Source organism: Helianthus annuus, chromosome 11 (genome assembly GCF_002127325.2).
Source record: "Helianthus annuus cultivar XRQ/B chromosome 11, HanXRQr2.0-SUNRISE, whole genome shotgun sequence".
Taxonomy (NCBI): Eukaryota; Viridiplantae; Streptophyta; class Magnoliopsida; order Asterales; family Asteraceae; genus Helianthus; species Helianthus annuus.
In genome coordinates, this window is record NC_035443.2 from 39,397,427 (window position 1) to 39,410,557 (window position 13,131).

General features: G+C 39.7%; 1 protein-coding gene across 1 annotated transcript; it reads left to right on the forward strand.

The window, feature by feature from the left end:
- Positions 1-8,087: 8,087 nt before the first annotated feature.
- LOC110890054 lies at positions 8,088-11,862 on the forward strand. Its single transcript, XM_035979860.1, has 7 exons — positions 8,088-9,015; positions 9,097-9,252; positions 9,385-9,516; positions 9,595-9,843; positions 9,914-11,013; positions 11,084-11,374; positions 11,449-11,862. The coding sequence occupies exons 1-7, from the start codon at positions 8,316-8,318 to the stop codon at positions 11,860-11,862; spliced, it is 3,042 nt and encodes a 1,013-aa protein (XP_035835753.1). The 5' UTR covers positions 8,088-8,315.
- Positions 11,863-13,131: the final 1,269 nt, after the last annotated feature.

Genomic DNA, 13,131 nt, shown 5'->3' on the forward strand with positions numbered 1-13,131 from the left:
CGTTCAACAACGAAACACCTGAAAATTCGACAGTTCCATCCTTGTGGGAGTTCATTATAATCCACGTCTCATTCCTTATTCGATTACCACAAAAACCCCATCGCAAAACCGCAAACCTCCACTCCTGTTTAAGGTCGCAGTCACGTGCTGGCAGCCGACGCGAGTCGTCACCGTCACACCACCAGTTGGGAATCTACGACGGTACCGAGTTCCGGTCAGCTTTGTTTAACACCTAAGGTACCACGTCGAAATCTAGTCTACTTCGAATATAGTTGTTTAGTTCAGTTTATTGTTTCATTCGGGTGACTTTGGCAGCCACCGCACACCAACGGTTCGATCAAGTGAGGCCGCTGCCGTTAATTCTTCTCGTCTCTTTGTAACCCAGGTACAACTATTCCTTTTCTCCTACTGAATCATGCTCCTACGAAGTGAATTAACCATGTTGTGTCGTTCCTCCTGATGATATGCGCAGCCGCGAATCATTGTTCTATTGTCGCCAGTCAAGCCGCAACCGTAAACCATTGATTTCGCATCTGTATCACTTAGTTGTTAAGGTAACAATCAATCATTGACACTCGACATAACGTTCTTGTCACGAGATTTTGAAATTTAAATCCATCAATTTGTTCATACTTTAATGGTTAGTTTTACCATGAATTGAGGTAGAAGATGAATAAAATGGTTAAATCCATCAATTTCGCAGTGGGTTTTTTTTCATTATTTTATTGAGCACTTCAGAATTTTAGTGTGTGTATATATATATATATATGTGTGTATATATATATATATATATATATATATATATATATATATATATATATATATATATATATATATATATATATATATATATATATATATATATATATATATATATATATATATATATATATATATATGTCCATTCAAAAAAAAATATATATATATATGTAGGGTAGGGATATGGTAAAAAGTGTCTAAAATGTAAGAAGGGTAAAAAGTGTTTTAAACCATTGGATATTTGATCTAATGGTTGAGATCAATAGGGTATAAAAATGTAAATTGTGTTTTAATTAGAGGGACCTTATGTAAAATTGAAGGGCAATAGTGTCTTTTTCAATGTTTCAAATATGGTAACCGTATTCTACACAACCAAAAACACCTACATTCACTCCTTTTTCCTTAATTATAGGAATTAATTACCAAGATCTAAATCGGAAGCCTCTTTGTTTTATATAAGATTCAATGCGTGGTGTTTTACGTTAAGAAGAACTGTAATCAGATTCATGACGTAGTGTTTTATCTGGAGACATTGTTCATGGCGTGGTGTTTTATCTGGAGACATTGTTCATGGCGTGGTGTTTTATCTGGAGACATTGTTCATGGTGTGGTGTTTTATCTGGAGACACTGTTCATGGCGTGGTGTTTTAAACATCTGGAGACATTGTTCATAGCGTGGTGTTTTATCTGGAGACATTGTTCATGGTGTGGTGTTTTATCTGGAGACATTATTCATGGCGTGGTGTTTTATCTGGAGACATTGTTCATGACGTGGTGTTTTGTCTCCAGATGTTTAAAACACCACGCTATGAACAATGTCTCCAGATAAAACACCACGCCATGATTCAACTCATGGTGTTTTATCTGGAATCCCAAGCAACCTTCAATGAATATAACACCATACAACTTAAGAGAACCCGTTTCATACCAAACATTATATAAAACAAACTTTATCAAATAACTCATGTTTTTTCATGAAAAAAAATATAGATGAAATCCATGAAAACACAGTAAGTTTTATTGTATATTTTTCCTCAACACAATCTGTATATAAACGACACCATACAAACAATTGTTTTATGCAATAAAACACCACACATGAACCTGTATCGCTTTCTTCCATTTGTGATTTTCGTAATGAAAAAATTGCTCCAAAATTGCAGAGAAAAAAATACTTTTGAACCTGAATTAATGAACGAAGATGATATAATACTAGTTAATGATTGATTCTGATGATATAATCTCCTAAATTAACTCCAAAACAGTTACACACAATTAATTGATAAGAAAAGGTAAATTACTAATGTACTCTTTTGAATTAATTAAGAAGAGTGACACTTGTCATTCCAAGATTATTTCTTACACTTCTTACAAAAGTCCCACTTTTTACAGGATCCCCTACCTATATATATATATAGGGGAAGGATAAATCGAAAACCCACTTGAGTTGAGAAAACTCAGAAAACCTTTGTAAAAAAACCATGTAAACTCAAGATACATTTCTAAAAAAAAATAGGAAATGTAATATACATATATTTGAATATTTTAAAAAAAGAAACACAAAAAACACCAAGTAGTTTTTTTTTTTTTTTTAAATGTTACAAAATTTCAGGTTACATAATATGTATGTCCAAAAAAAATGTAACATATAAATTTTCAACATTTTCTTAAAAAAAAAATAGTAAGCGTTTTTTTCATTTTTTTTCATAAATAGGTCCGTGTACATTTATATTACATTTCCTATTTTTTTAGAAAAAAATAAAAATGTTACATAGGGTTTATTTGGGTTTTCTCAACTCACATGGGTTTTCGATTTATCTTTCCCCTATATATATATATATATATATATATATATATATATATATATAGGGTTGGGCTATATAGAAAACCCTATATATATAAAAAACCCTAGAAAACCCAAGCTCCCGACATTTTTTTTTTTGAAAAAAATAATACATGTAATATACATGTTTTTAAGACTTTTGGGCCAAAAAAATCAAAAAAGCGCCGAAGGGATATTTAAAAAAAAAAAAAAGTTTCAGCGAATTTCAGGAAAATTATGTCTTTTTTGCTTAACACGTGTTAGGAGCTGAAATTTGTTTATTTTTTTTTAAAAAATCCCTTCGGCGCTTTTTTGTTTTTTTTGGCCCAAAACACTCTAAAACATGTATATTACATGTGTAATTTTTTTCAAAAAAAAATGTCGGGAGGTTGGGTAAAAATGGCTTCCCATTTGGGTTTCCAGAGTTTTCTAAGAATTTTAGGGTTTTTTATCTAGCATTACCCTATATATATATATATATATATATATATATATATATATATATATATATATATATATATATATATATATATATATATATATATATATATATATATATGGGAAGGATCCACTAAAAAGTGGATTTAACTAAGTAGCCTAAGAAGGATTGTGATGATGACATGTGGCACTCCTAAAAAGTAGGAATCAAGTGCATTTTGGTCCTTATAAATAGGAGTGAAAATGACATGTGGCACCCCTTTTGTTTTTTAAAAATACAAAAAAATATATTACAAAAAAATCTAGCACAAAAAATCTAGTACAAAAAATATAGCACAAAAAATCTAGTACAAAAAATGTAGTACGAAAAATATAGTACAAAAATGTAATACAAAAAATATAGCACAAAAAATCTAGTATAAAAAATATATCACAAAAAAATTTAGCAAAAAAATGTAGTACAAAAAATCCAGTACAAAAAATTAAGAAAAATAAAATTTAAGATAAAAAAATCCAGCACAAAAAATTTAGTCCAAAAATATAGTACAAAAATCCAGCACAAAAAAATGTTATACAACATAGAAATACAACACATTTTAGTGGGTTTTTTTCAGTCTTTATATTTTATATTGCGGTATGGTACTCAAATTAAAGATAAAAAGACGCTCGATTTTATGGTGAAATTTTTATGAAAAAATAAGGTCGTATAAAAAAGTTATGAACGTTTAAAAAATGGGGGTGAAATATGCATGTGCCTTGCATGTGGAGAGAGAAAGTTCATAAATAGGATTTTCCCAAGATACCCTTGCACTCCCCTTTCTCCTACACTTTCATCTTAGCCATTGATTTGAAAAATGAATGGTTAAGATTCCTTCTCATCCTACTTAGGCAAAATAAACTTTTTATTTGATCTTACCCCTATATATATATATATATATATATATATATACGGGACCGCTAGAATGAGAACCACCTCGAGTTGTAAGAACCGCGAGAACCACACCGTACGGGGCGAGGTGGACCAAATTTTTTGTTTTCAAAAACGTAGATGCATGTATTATAAACACATTCGTAAAAAAAATTTTAAAAAAAATGTCGTGCGTGTAGTTTTTTACACCACAAGTTTGTGGTTTACGAGTTCCGTAAATTTACGGAACTCGTAAACCACAAACTTGTGGTGTAAAAAACTACACGCACGACATTTTTAAAATTTTTTTTTTTACGAATGTGTTTATAATACATGCATCTACGTTTTTGAAAAAAAAAATTGGTTCACCTCGCCCCGGATCAAGTAGTTCTCGCGGTTCTTACAACTCGAGGTGGTTCTCATTCTAGCGGCCCCCTATATATATATATATATATATATATATATATATATATATATATATATATATATATATATATATATATATATATATATATATATATATATATATTAAATCAAAACACACATGCATAACGTGAGGACATGAGGGTACCATATCTTATTAAAACACTATAAATTAGCAACCTTTTTGTGCATATATGACTTGTAACCAATGCTTTGTGAGTTTTTCAAAAAAAATTGATTTTTATACTTTTCACCTAAAGGTATTTGCTAATTTACTTTTAACCCAAAATTATTTGTTTTTTTTACTTTTAACCCAAAACTTTTTATCTTTTACTATCTATCCTCACAACTTTTTTTACTTTCAACTTTAGTCCTTTATATTTTTCATTTTCCCAAATTTTTTGCTTTATACTTCGTTCTAAATTTTGTGGGTTAACACATCGCAACGTGCGTGCGTGCGTGGTGTAACGTTTTTACATTTCGTTCTAAACTTTGCGAGTTAACACGACGCAACGTGCGTGCGTGTGTGGTTCAACGTTTTTACATCGTCTATTATTTCCCCGTTTGACAAGTTCGACATAACGTGCGGGTCCTAGATTGACTTAGTTATTAATTTCCATGTTTAGCGTTTCGGTCTAATTTCTTCACATAAACACGCCGCAACTTCAGTGTTGGTGGTCGCTCCGGTAATGTGGCATTGATGCTATTTGGCACAGTTTTACATCCCTGGAGGTTTTTCAAAGAAAAATGGTTATGCATATGGTTGTTGTAACCTTGGCTTTGGGGAGTTTCAAAAAAATTGATTTTTTTTACTTTTCACCCAAAAGTATTTCATAAATTACTTTTTAACCCAAAACTATTTGTTTTTTTACTTTTAACCCAAAACTTTTTATCTTTTGCAATCTATCCTCACAACTTTTTTTACTTTCAACTTTCGTCCTTTATAGTTTTTATTTTCCACAAATTTTTCGCTTTATGCTTCCTTCTAAATTTTGTGACTTAACACATCGCAACGTGCGTCTTTGGTTTAACGCTTTTACGTTTCGTTCTAAATTTTGCGAGTTAACACGACGCAACGTGCGTGTGTAGGTGAACGTTTTTACATCGTCTATTTTTTTCCCGTTTAACAGGTTTAAAATAACGTGCGGGTTCGAAATCAACTTAGTTATAACTAAAGAATCCCGCCGCAATGCGGCGGGTCGTAATTCTAGTTTGTATTATTTTGTAAATTTATTTGGGTACATTATTTGAGTTGGCTAACTAAAGGAAAAATTTTCAACAAATATTAATCCTAATGTTAGTTCGTCTGTTTCATTACAAGATTTCCTAAATTGAGGGTATCATTTATAAAATGTGAATTTTATGAATATAATATATTACCTATAGTAACTATTTTAGATATGAGTTTATAATAGCATATATATACTAACCTTATGATATGTAATTTACTAAAGTATGTAAATAAGAATCATCCTACTGTTCTCAAATGCAAAACATGACTACAAACATTTGGGTAAATTATATGTATTAAATAGATGTTTTACAAGAATTATAACCAACAAAATACTATTTGAAAATGAAACCGATCTAATTGCTAAAAATACAAATTTTAACCTTTATATATATATATATGTACATATTTTAGGTAGTCGTGTTGTTCAAGAGTAAGAGACTAGGGTTGCATACACTAATTGAAATCTACAGTTGTTGCTAATTCGTCAGTAAAGGTACGGATTTTGTGGTCTTTTTCTCATAGCATTTTATATCGTTATTGTACTCATCGTGTCTAGGTCATCGAACCGTTATCATTGTTTTCTAGTAGTTTTGCTTCTTTACCATTGATTTGCATGCGATAGATAAATTCTTTAGATTCATTATCACATGTTCTCTTTGATCATTGATTATTGCTATAGAAGTGCCTTATTGTACTAGTTATCTTGACTTAAGTGTACCATTTTATTGACCTCAATACCCGAGCACATCCACCTATGGGGACATAGGGCGTAATCATCGGCACCGATGACGTGCACCATCTGTGACGGTGCGATTAGTTCACGGCGTCTCTATATTGGTATATATGGTTTATGGATTATTGAGAGGCGTATGGATCGATCCTAGGATATTATTGTTACTTATTGGTATTGGGATAGGTGTGTGTGCCCACATCCCCTCTACATATTGGTACATTGGAACTGCAGCTAATGTACACATTGCTTATTGTTTACTGTCATTGGCTCACATGGGTATTTCCACATAGATTCTTATCGTATTGATTGACCATTGATTAGTGTTGACTGTATCGTTACATTGTTATTGTCATAGTATCGTTTCACCATTGATCGAATACCGTATTGATCGTTACCGTTATTGCTATTATTTTTCCGTTACTGGGCAATTTTTGGCTCAGCCGTGTTTCTTTTGTTGTTTTTCTCTTGTTCTTAACCAGGTACTCAGGGGAACATGGGGAAAAGTGCGAAGAGAGAAAACTAAATGGCTAGAGTTGGAAATAAGGAGTTGAAGAAACACGGGTTCTAATTAAGGTATTAATTAGATGGGTTTATGTTCCTTTCATAGAGGTTAATCTTCTTTTAGGTATTTGAGCTCCGACTGGTTACTCAACCTGCAAAACAGAACACCGTTACTCGTTAAGAGGGGAATGTGGGGGTTTCCCTCTTAACCGGGCTCCGGCGTGAGAATAAGCGATTGCTTTGAGAGTAATTAAGTAGTAAAGAGTGAGAGCCGAGAGAATAGAATCCTTAACCTGTGAAGTAAGGTCTCTATTTATAGCCGGAGAGGTGTAAGAGGTTGTGGGCTGATGGGCCTTGGGCCAGAAACGGACAACAATGAATATGCTCTTTGCCTCGCTGGCCTCGACTGCTTAGTGGCTTCTAGATGCTCGTCGGTGCTGGCGCACCTTGATTGGAGCCACGTGTCATTGTTGTCGGCCTTGTTGTCCCTTCTGTCATCAGCAGACAAGTGGAGATCGTGGGACAGTTGTCCCCGTCTCTTGATTGGTGCCATGTAGGCGTCCTTGTGTACTTATCGTCAGAAGATCGTGGCGCACGATTGAACAGAGCCTGCTGGACGCTCATTGGCTCTTTTTACTGCCACTTGTACCCTGTGTACCTCTGTAGGTAACAGCGCGTCTTCCTATGGAGAGGATTTTGTTTGGTGGCAACTAACCCGCGCGGGGTTAGTGTGTTCACTTATACCATTGTTTTTATACTAAGTGTTGCTATCTGAGTTCATTATGTGCTCTTTCTCGCGCGGGGCTAAGTCATAATGTGACGTAAGCTGCGCGAGGCTGTTATTATCAAGTTGTTATGCTAAGGAGTATGGTCTCACGTGCAACCTGTTATGAGGTTTGCGCGACTTTTTGGGACCATACCCCTTCAAGTCCCCCCAGTCCAGTGCTGCACCATGCGCAACGCAAGTGGTTGGAGCTCTGGACTTGATAAAAATAAGAGAAGGGGAAGTTGTCCTTTTAATCGCGCGAGGTGTTAGCAGTTTACGTATATCTGGCGCGACTCTTGTGACTTCTGCATGAAGTTACTTGCACGTTTTATGGCGGGAAACTTCGAAATTTGAACCTCTGACAGGTTGGTGAGATAAGTCGCTGAGAGCGACGCTTGAGTTGACCCCTGGCACGGATGTCATCATGCCGCCTGCGGCGGTTGCACTTCATGTCAGGAGAGTGGATGCCACGCGCGCGTGGTAACCGTCGTCCCTGTTTTTCCGCTTGACGTGGCAACCTCTCGTTGGTTGCCCCTGCGGCGAGTGCGGCACGGTTACCCATCGCATTAAATGCGATGGGTATATATATCCGAAGAGAAAGGTGAGAGATTCACTTTCTCTTCGTTTCTTCTCCCTTTTTCTCTTTGAGTCTTCATATTGTTCTTCATCTTCTTCAAACTTTCTTCAAATCTTCAAACTTTCTTCAAGTTTTTTCCAGCTTTTTCTTGAAATATGAGCGAAGAACATCAAGAAGCTCCTGCTAGTGAGGAGGGGCCAGTCCCAGTCCTGAGATGGGACTTAGGTTTATTCGAACAGATCGTTCGAAGTTTTAGGTTTCCACCGGAGTGGGATGCCCGGTACCCTGCTCAGGGTCAGACCGCGGCTGATGCCCCACCCGGTTACATTACTTTGTTCGAAGACTTCTTCCTTCAAGGAAACTTCCGGCTGCCGGCGACTAACTTCTTTGGTAGCATATTGTCCTACTACAAGTTTCATATCTCACAGTTAAGCCCACCTGGGATGGTGAGGGTGAGGCACTTTGAGTTCTTGTGTCAATCTCACGGCATTGAACCGACGGTGAATAAGTTTCGTGTCTTCTATCAACTGCAAAGAACAATGGGGTTCTTTTCTTTTGCTAGCCGTGGTACGGCTAAGAAGATTTTGTTGAATCCTCCCAAGAGTTTCCATGACTGGAAACCCAAGTTCTTCTTCATCCGGGAGGAAGTCTTGCCAATAGCTATGCCGTTTAGGGAATGGACCGAGGTTATACCAAAGGAGGACCTTCCTATACCGAAGTCTGCTCAGTGGTATCAGCAGCTTACCGCAACCCCTAACCGGGTATTTGGGGAGAATGTTCTGGTTGCTGCCAAGATGAGTGACCAGTGGTCACCTAGTAGCAGGGAACTCCCGGTCTTGAAGATCGGGGATCAAGGTTAGATACTTTCCCCCTTTTTGTTTTGTTTCCGAGTACATTCACTTAACTGGTTTCTTATACTTTGTTTTTGTTGTGTAGAGACGCAACTCTATCAGGCTGCCTTCCCAGCCTTTGGTGGCTCCATGGGCGTTCGCCCTCTGCGCGATGATGAGGAAGGCTGGTATGACCAGATAAAGGGGAACTTCATGTTTCCTGCTGCTGACGCCTTCGCCTCGCCGCCGGATGCAACTGAAGGTGCGCACTATCCTAAACCTCGTCCATTGCGCTCTGTGACTTCTGCTGGGAAAGAGACTTTCTATCTTTCCAGCGAGGAGTCAGTAGGGTCTTCGAATGGCGAGTTAAGTTCGTTGCCTAAAATCTTTGCAGGTGTGTTGCGCGATCTGGGGGTTGACCCAGAGGAGAAGAAGAAGAAACCTTCGAAGAAGAAAAAGAAGGCGGATGTTGAAGTGACCAGCAAGGGTCCTGGCGCCAGTCGCGCAACTACTGCTGCTGTCAAAGGTACGCTTCGCCTCCGGCAACGTGACTTAGACGATTACGTGATAATCAGTGACTCTTATGAAGGTTTATCATATGCAGCTATGGGAAAGACTGGCGCTGGTGGGTCAAAGGGCTCTGGGAGCGCGGGTTCTCGTAACCCGGATGCTGACGCAACGCCATCTCAACCTGAGGATGAAGAAGAAGAGGAAGAAGAGACTGCCCCGTTGATTGGAAGAAAGAGGGGTAGAAGCGAGGCGACAACTGGTATGGCCTCTGCGCCTGTTTCAGTTGTTATTCCCGTTGTTGGGAAGAAGAGCAAGTTGCGCTCGTTATACCAGTTTTCTCCTGGTATGCTCTTATCTCCCTTCTTTATAATTTAACCTCTTTTTGCTCAAGTGCGTTTGCTTTATTCTTGTAGAGATCAAGAAGAAGACCCCTGAAAAGGGGGTTAAGTTTGTTGAACCCAGCACGAAAAGACCTAAGGTTGCCACTGAACCTTCCGATTCTGCTGCGCGTGATGCTGCGAAAACTGCTGAAGCGCAGCGAAAGGCAGAAGAGGATCGGAGGAAAGAAGAGAGTAGGATTGCTGCGCAGAAGAAGGCTGAAGAGCTAAAGCGCAAAGAAGAGGAAGAGAAAAAGAGGAAGGAGGAGGAGGAGAGAAAGCTGGAGGCGGAGAGGAAGAGGAAAGCGGAAGAGGAGAGAAAGCTGAGGGAGGAGGCGGATAGGCAGAGGAAGGCGGAAGAGGCGAGGAAAGAAAGAGCTGCCGATCAGTCTTCTGTTCAAGGGCAGTCTGGTGTCCCAAAACCTCCCCCTGCTGCGCCGATTGTTACTTCTAAGGGGTTAGGGCGCTATGTGTCTAGTGGTGCAAGCTCTGGAGGAGCTGGGGGCTATAACCCCAATGTGATAGGTGCGAAGGATACCGTCGGGGACATATATTATAAAACTTATACTGAAGAGGAACGTGGTGATGCTCCTCATCAAGCCCCTTGGAGCTTAAGGCAGAAGGATACGTTTGTTGAATTTGGTCCTTCTCGCGATTGGTACTTGAACCAATTCACTCCTGGCGAAGTTAACCGTCAAAAGGCGAAGCCGCATGAAATGTTGTACCGCACTTACATTCTTGCCGAGGCCAACGCTCGATCTGCTAACCATCAGATAGTTCGTGAATGGCGAACAATGGTCAGAGAGCGCGCCGACTGGGAGGCTTACCGAGAACGTGTGCTAAAACGTGTTGGTGAATTTGAGAAGGCTAAGGCCACATTTGATGAGGAGAAAGCCAAGTTTGAGGCTGATAGGAAAGCTGAAGAGTGGGGTCGCGAGGGCCTGCAAAAGAAACTTCATAATGTGGAAGAGCAACTGGCCAAGGAGAAGGCCGAGTTCAAGCGCATCTGCGCCCAGGACAACGAGCGCGCCTATGCGGCTCGACAAAAAAATGTTGGTCTTGAGGCTAAGATAGCGGAGCTGACATCGAAGGTGGAGGAAGCGCAGGTTGAGACAGCCGCTAAACAACAGATGGAGGTTAGTTGATTTTCCTTTCGTTTTCTCCTTTGTTGTTTATAAAATTTCTAAGTCATTTGCCAACTTCCAGGTTGAGTTGTCTGAAGCTAAGGTTCAGCTGTCCACCAAGGACAAAGATCTCCAGGCCAAGGACGTTGAGATTGCGGAGCTCAAACGTCGCTTGGATGAACAAATCGACAGATGTGAGTCCCTGGAGATCGACCTTGAGGCAGAGAAGGTCAAGGCCATCGATGCTGAGGAGGCGCGTGCTGTCAGCACTGCGGCGCTTAACGTGGCTCAGACAAATTATTCTGAGGCCCAAGGCATTGTGGACACGCTTGTTTCTGAAGCAGAATGGATGCGCACTCGGGGAATAGTGCTGGTAAGTCCTTTTTGCCTTACCTTTTTCTTTAACATGTTGAAGAGTTTATTCTTAATGCTCCTCTTTTGATGAAGGTTGCCAATTCCATCTTGAACGCCGGCGAGCTAGATCGCGCTGTTGCTGCTCTTACGGATGCGGCGCGTGCAGTTGGTCATCGGGGAGGTTACCTGGAGTGTGCTGATCACGTTGAGCGAATGCTGGGACAAGAATTCGATACAAGTCATTGCTCAGTGACGGAACAAGCTGATGCTGCGCTGGCCAGTGCTGAGAATTCATATGACAACCTCTCCTTGCCCATCATGGACTTGGTTGTTAGTGCCTTAAAAAAGGATGATTGGTGTCAGCGCCTCAAGGCGATCCTTGATCCACCGATTACTGTTGAATCATCTGATGAGGAAGCAGCTGGTGATGATGGCGGAGGTGATGACGATGGCGACGATGGTGAGGGGAACGAAGATGATGATGGTGAGAAGAAAGAAGACAAGTAGAGTAGGTTGTTAGTTTGTTGATAGGCGTTTGTGCCTTTGTTTCTGACTTGATTGTAAGTGATGCGCTTTTGCGCAGTTTTAATGACAATGAAATGTCTTCGTTTTTTCTGTTGCAATTATTGCATTGCTGTAAAAACTTAGGTTAAATTAGCTCGAATAAATGGAAGCGTTTTCTAAGTATAAGGTGGCCACCCGGTCTCGCGCTTTGTTTGCGGAGGACCTTGGAGGTGGTTTTGAACCATCTCAAAATGTTGGAGTGTTTTCGCGCTAATCAGAAGTTTAACATGCATTTGTAACGAAAAAACAATGTAATAGAACATGTCATATGTTTTCATTCAAATCAGAAGTTGGCTCTTAGGCCTTCATACATATATGCCAATGGCTCGTAGCCGGCGTGGCGAAATTGAAAAATGGCGCGAGGCCGAAAAGGTTACATATAGCATTTGCGCAATTGTTGCGCATTCCAAGTTCTTGGTAAGATGTGGCCATCTAAGGTGCGCAATTTGTAGGCCCCTTTGCCTAGGACCTCATGAATCAGATATGGGCCTTCCCATTTAGGTGCCAATTTCCCTGGGCGTTCCGCATTTGACGCTTCGTTGTCGCGAAAGACGTACTCCCCTGGATTGAAGGTACAAATGCGAACCCTTGTGTTGTAGTACCTTTCCAGCTGGGTTTTGTATTTGGCCTCTCTGATTCTTGCGATTTCACGCCGTTCTTCTAACAAGTCTAAGTCTAGACGCCTTTCTGCTTCATTGTCAACCGTGTTGACCGTGGTCATTCGCGGCGAGGGCAAGCCAATCTCTGCCGGGATTACCGCCTCTGAGCCATAGACTAGGCTGAAAGGGGTTTCGCCGGTACTTGTCTTTGGCATGGTCCGATGAGCCCATAAAATGCTTGGGAGCTCATCGACCCATCCGCGCCGCCTTGTTCCTAATCTGGCCTTTATCCCTTCGACGATGCATTTGTTCACACTTTCCACTTGTCCGTTGCCTTGTGGGTGCGCAACGGAGGTGAAAGTGTGTTCAATGTTCATCTCCTTCATCCAGTTCTTAAGATCGTCTGACGCGAAGTTGGTGCCGTTGTCTGTCACGATCTTGAGCGGGAGGCCGAATCTGCATATGATGTGCTCCCATATGAACTTGCGCACAATCATGGCTGTGGTGGATGCAAGGGCTTTGGCTTCTACCCACTTCGTGAAGTAGTCGACAGCTACTATGATGAACTTTACGGCGCCGGGGGCATCCGGGAAGGGTCCTACCATGTCAATTC